The sequence below is a fragment of the Humulus lupulus genome, chromosome 6 (genome assembly GCF_963169125.1).
Source record: "Humulus lupulus chromosome 6, drHumLupu1.1, whole genome shotgun sequence".
Taxonomy (NCBI): Eukaryota; Viridiplantae; Streptophyta; class Magnoliopsida; order Rosales; family Cannabaceae; genus Humulus; species Humulus lupulus.
In genome coordinates, this window is record NC_084798.1 from 149,600,871 (window position 1) to 149,607,356 (window position 6,486).

General features: G+C 32.1%; 1 protein-coding gene across 1 annotated transcript; it reads left to right on the top strand.

Moving 5' to 3' along the window:
• The first annotated feature begins 5,878 nt into the window (after positions 1 to 5,878).
• On the top strand, positions 5,879 to 6,199 carry LOC133785546 (uncharacterized). Its single transcript, XM_062224772.1, has one exon. The coding sequence runs from the start codon at positions 5,879 to 5,881 to the stop codon at positions 6,197 to 6,199; it is 321 nt and encodes a 106-aa protein (XP_062080756.1).
• Positions 6,200 to 6,486: the final 287 nt, after the last annotated feature.

Below are 6,486 nucleotides of genomic sequence, written 5' to 3' on the forward strand. Positions count from 1 at the left end.
ATTCCTTCTTGAATCAAAATATTACAAACAATAACTTTAGACACCAAGCATGTCTAGATTTGTTCATTCTATACACATACAATCAATGTGATTTAGAATGTGGAATTCCAAATCACCTATTTGATAGGATGACCGAATTAATCAATTATTATCAACATAATAAATTGATTAACTTTTGGAGCATCACCCCCACATTTCTCTCATAGTGATAATCATTTTTAAGAAGAAATTTCTTCATTTCTATTAAGTCTTTTATCGTCCAAAATAAATCTAGACTTATAATTCTCAAAGTTCATCATGAGTCCTCTAAGCCACATGATAAACTCTCAATAGATCAAGATAAAAAACCTTAATGTTTATCTTGATTTATTTACTTGCAAAAGCAAGACACACTTCTTTGAAAATAACTTTCACTTTGTTACTTTCTTTTATATATTTCACAAAAAAAAATATGTGAACACAAATGTCATGTGAAAAATTCTCAAATAAATAATCACTAATTTTCACTTTTAGTTGTCTAAATAATCTCAAAATCACTTAAACAACTTTTGTGTATTTCTTAAGAGTCTCTTCGAGATTCTTTTGAAAACACCAATTTTACATCCATTGATTTTCTCATCAAAATCAGTTTGAAGATGTCAATTTTTTAAACACTTTAAATAAAAGAAAATAAACCCTCATTGATTTATTTAAACACTTTAATTTCTTATGTTTTAGTTTAAAATTATCTCCTCTTTGAGATTAATTTAAACATATCACCATCTTTAACCAAAATGAATAAAGTTCACTTTAATCTATTCACTATTGGTGAAAAGATTCAAAATTGTTTCTCCAATTTTCCAATGTCTCCTCATTGATACATTGAATATTTAAGAATTATTGTCACTAAATAATTTTCAAATATATTTCATTTGACCACACTCTAGACTTCAAGTTTATTGAGTCAATATGTCATCCAAAAATTTTTCAATCCACCTTGATCCATTTTTCTTGCAATAGAAAGACACAACTATTAAAAGATGTAACCCCCTTAGGTTAATCTTTTCTTATCTCATAAAATGAGATGCCCATCTTTTAAATGAGAACATTTTAAATTCTCAAATAATTCTTTTATTCACAAATTACATACTAACAATAATATAGGATAAAACCTATTAACATCTCACAAATATTTGCATGATTATATTTCAATATAATTTCACATAATTGTCAACACATATGACTTATATCATACTAACATGGCTCTTTATTAATATGTAAACATAAATCACAAATATCATACACATATGATTTCATATTTCTATTGATTCACAAAATCAATATATTCATATATGTCATATAAAACTCACAAAATTGTCATTCTAATAATTTATCATTATCACATAATAAGACAATTATATAACATGCTATCATATTACCCAATAATCTACTAGATTATTGTAATGACCCAACTACTTCTAAGACCTTGGACCATTAAACTACTAGACATAATCACTATTTTTGAGAAAGCATACATAAGAAATATTCATAACTTTATTAAAAACTCCAAAGTAAATATTGAAATACATAAATGAGCGGTATGGGATCCTATTGTTTTAAAATAAAACATAATTTAAAATTAAATGAAGTTGTTTACAAAGCTAAATGCGGAAAATACATAAAAACATAAAAACTAAAATAAACATCATCCTCGATCGACTCCCAGCCCATTCCTTCCATTCATCCTCAATACACAAGTCAAGCCACCAAGAATCCTTCCGCCTCTGTATCTCGTTTCTTGCATCACACTAAAAAAAATAAAGGAGTGAGTCTAATGCCCAGCAAGGAAAATCTACTAACAACATATAACATAAATCATATACATAAAACTATATCATAAACATATACTATAAAACATATATCATATAAGACTACAGTGGCCATCATACATCTTGGGGCTTGTTAACTAAGCAAATCATATGCCCATATAGATTTGTGGGGCTTGCTAGCCAAGCAAGTCATATGCCCATAAATTATTGGGGCTTGCTAGTTAGACAAGTCATATGCCCAAGGACTATAAACATACTATAGATAATGTAAACATAACATAACATAACATAAGATAACATATCATAAGCATAACATATCATATAAACATATAAAAGCTATCCTATTTTCCTTACCAAAACTGGGATATTTGAGAACAAGAGCGGGATTAGAACACTCCTGAAACCAAAAGTAAGAATGGTGAGTTTCTAAGGAAAAGAGATGAAAATGAAACTAAATCATGAAAGAGGAAACTTACCGAGAAGATCCTTAGATCAAAGAACTTAAACACCTAACCACAAAACCATAAACAAAAGTTAGGATCTGAAAGAGACTTAAGGAAAACTAAGGAATCATAAAGAATAGAACTTATGAATAATATTACCTTGGATGAACTAGAACCGATCTACACTTCAATATCAAAAACACACTTTTATCTCACTACCCAAGTGCTTATAAAGCTTAAGATGATAAATATTTTTATCCCCAAAACCCAAGTGTATCACTCTATAGAAATCCTAGCAGCTTGAAGGCTCTGAACACAACTTGAAGAATGAGAGAAATGGCTAGGTACTAGGTCCTATTTATAGAGTTCAAGGGATGAAAACATCTCCTTTTTGGCTTGAATAAAATAATGAATATTAAATGAAAGATACTTGAATATTTGGTCAACAGATGCTTAAGACTCGGTAAAAAACGTTCAGAGGCAAGTAAAGAGGTTAAGGGATGAATCAAGCTCGAATTTATCGGAGTTCGAAAAACTGCACCTAGGGACGATATATCGCCTGACCCTATATCCCGAGTGTTCGTGATTTCGTTCATGCGAAGTCAACGTGTTTTCCGTATCTCCCGTGCTGTGATATATCACCTCTAAGGCTGCGATATGTCGGCATACGTAGATAATTTAAATGCGTTTTTGCACGAATTTAGGATAATTAGAGTTTATTAATCAGGTTTGACTGAGTAATACGTGATTTTAGCATGTTCTGGAAGGGTCTAGAACTTCTAGAAACTTCTAATATTGAATTATCCATTTAAAATGCTTAAATCCTCAGATAAACAAGATTGTGACAAGTGTCATGTTCTTAATGGTTCTGGAAGATTCTAGAGTTTCTAGAACTTTCTTATAATTAAATCCTTAAATAAATATAATTATGACAAGTGTCATGCTCTTAATGGTTCTATCTAAACCTTAGGTTATAATTAAAATATATCTATGACTAAAAATATTAATCAAACCTTATGTTATAATTAATATTTCTAAACTATAGGTTAAACTTATAAAATTCATAACTATTGCTACGAATGTCCTACTAAGTCCCGTCTTGAACCAAAATCCATGGAATCTAACATACTACTAACTACTACTACTACTACTACTGCTGCTGCTAACAAAAACTCAAAATATTAAATTATCTTCTAATCTAACCACTATATTTAAAAAAACAAAGGAGATTAGAAAACAATGAACCTCTTTTATAAAATTTTCTTCTTCTCATTTCTATCACTATATGAAAACCATTAGATCTTCTAAGAAAACAAAAGAAGAACATTACCTTATCTTACCATCTTTTCAAAGTTGGATCCTCACAAGATCTCTATGGTTTCTCCTTCCATTGAAAAGGAAACTAAGCTTTTGATTGTTAGAGAATATATTATATTGCTCAATGGAAATGGTAAAACCAAAATACAACTCTATGCAAAAAAAAAAAAAAAATACAATTGACAAGGTAATATTTAAACAAGTGTTACAGCTCTATTGCTCAAAATACATATAAATAGAAAGATTTAGAAGAGGAAGATCACAAACTCAACACTATAATAATACAAGTAAATAAGAACAACAACATCAAAAGAATGAAAAGAACAATAAAAGGAACACACACTCTCACACAACCAAAGTGTAGAGTAGTGGGGATCACCAACTTGAACAAGGTTCAAGACCTTTATCCAAAAGCTTATTTCCCCCTATTCTCTAAGCACTAAGGGATCTCTCAAGGAAATAGCTCTCTGGAATTATCAAGTCTCTATGGTGTATTTTCCAGCCAAGTGCTTTGTGGATGGAAAATGGTGTGTCTTACAAGTGAGCAATAGGCTCCTATTTATAGAGTTTTGAGACACCCTTTGAATTTCAAATTCCACCAACCCCCATGGTTGTTACCAATGATTAATTGGATGTTTATGGAATTAAAATAGAGATTTGGGAGTTACTTGGCTGTTGGAAACGTTCAAAATTGGATAAAACCAAAGTTTGGAAAATGTTGTTAGCCACTCTGGCCGCGGCTTGAAAAACACTGGTCGCGACCCATGATGTTTTTCTGCCTCTTAGGCCACAGCATGAAAAACACTGGCCGCAGCCCAAGACGTTTTTTCAGCAACCAATTTTCCAAATTTTCCAAAACGTTCCAAATTCATTCCCACTTGATTTTGTAACTTCCATGCACTTTATGGGGGTTAAATCACATCTCTAACAATCATATCTCTTATGTCTTTGAGAAATTCAAATTAAAATGTGTAATATCAAATCTACACATTATTGGGTAACATTGGGGAGTTACAAATTTGTAACTGTTTTTGTAACTCCAAAATATGTCACATTTGGGCACATACATGTGTCCAATTTTGTGACTCTCAATAATATGTTACAAGGTGTGAAAAATCACATTTGTGTGACAAATCATATTATGCCACATTATTTAATCTAACATTATATTATTTAAAATAATATAACATTAAGTACCTTATGACCTAGAAGGATGCAAAACCCCGCTTGATTCGATGGGTCCTATTATTGCAAGAGTTTGATATGGAAATTTGTGACAAAAAGGGGAAAGAAAATCTAGTTGCAGACCATTTATCTAGATTGGAATTAGAAGAAGAGCCTAATAAGAAAAATGTACAAATTGATGACAACTTTCCAGATGAACAATTATTTTCGATAGACAGTGAAGAAAAGCTACCATGGTTCGCGGATTATGTTAATTATTTGGTAGCCAAGGTTGTGCCTCCTGACATGTTAAGGCAGCAACTTAAAAAGTTTTATTTGGAAGTTAAGCGTTATTATTGGGATGAGCCCATTCTTTTTCGTCATTGTGCTGACCAAGTGATTAGAAGATGTGTCCCAGAAGAGGAAATGATTTCCATTCTTACTCATTGTCATACTTTGCATTGTGGCGGTCATTTTGGAGGAACAAGAACAACAACAAAAGTTCTGCAATGTGGGTTTTATTGGCCTACGTTATTTAAAGATGCTAATGTCTTTGTCAAGAGTTGTGACCATTGTCAAAGGACCGGTAATATATCAAGAAGAGATCAAATGCCAATGACTGGTATTCTGGAAGTTGAGTTGTTTGATGTGTGGGGAATAGACTTTATGGGACCTTTCCCATAATCTTATAATAACAAGTACATTCTGCTTGCGGTAGACTATGTTTCTAAATGGGTAGAAGCTGCAGCAAATCCTACTTGTGATGGTACAGAGGTACTTAAATTCATTCACAAAAATATTTTTACCCGGTTTGGTACCCCAAGTGAAATTATTAGTGACATGGGAAGTCATTTTTGCAACAAGTCATTCACTGCTCTATGCGCTCGTTACGGAGTTTATCATCGAAAGGCTTTGTTATACCACAAAATTGCAAATGGTCAAGCTGAAGTGTCAAATCGGGAGATTAAAAGCATCTTGGAAAAGACTATAAATACATCAAGGAAGGATTGGTCGAAAAAGCTTGATGATTCACCTTGGGCATATCGCATAGCCTTCAAAACTCCAATTGGTATGTCACCGTATCAATTGGTGTTTGGTAAGGCCTATCATTTACTGGTGGAACTTGAGCACAGAGCTTAGTGGGCTATGAAAAGGTTAAATGTTGATCTCTTTATGGCGGGAAAAAATAGGCTTATGGAGTTGAACGAGCTCGATGAATTTCAGAATGAAGCTTATGAGAATGCGAGGATTTATAAAGAAAAGTCCAAGGCTTTTCACGATAAGCAGATACTTAGGAAGGATTTTCAACCAGGAGACAAAGTGCTGCTATTTAATTCTCGATTTAAGCTCTTTCCTGGTAAATTGAAGTCGAGATGGTCAGGACCATACACAGTTGTTGTTTCATTTCCATATGGAGCGGTGCAAATTCATAACGAGAAAACGAGAAACTTTAAGGTGAATGGTTAGAGATTGAAGCATTATTTAGAAGGCCCAGTGGAAAAATGCAAGTCTGTGGTGATTTTGGAACCACTCTGAATTGGGTGTTCACAGTCCGGCTAAAAGACGTTAAAGACAACGCTCTTAGGAGGCATTCCTATGTTTATTTTTAATTTTTAATTTTAGGTTTTTTTTTTTTGTTTTTTGTTTGGAACAATGTTTTTAGAAATTTTGTTTAGTAGTTTTTGATTTAATTAGGCAAAATTCCGATGTATCTCATAAACCGTGAAAAACGTGAAAAAAAGTGAAGTGTAGGA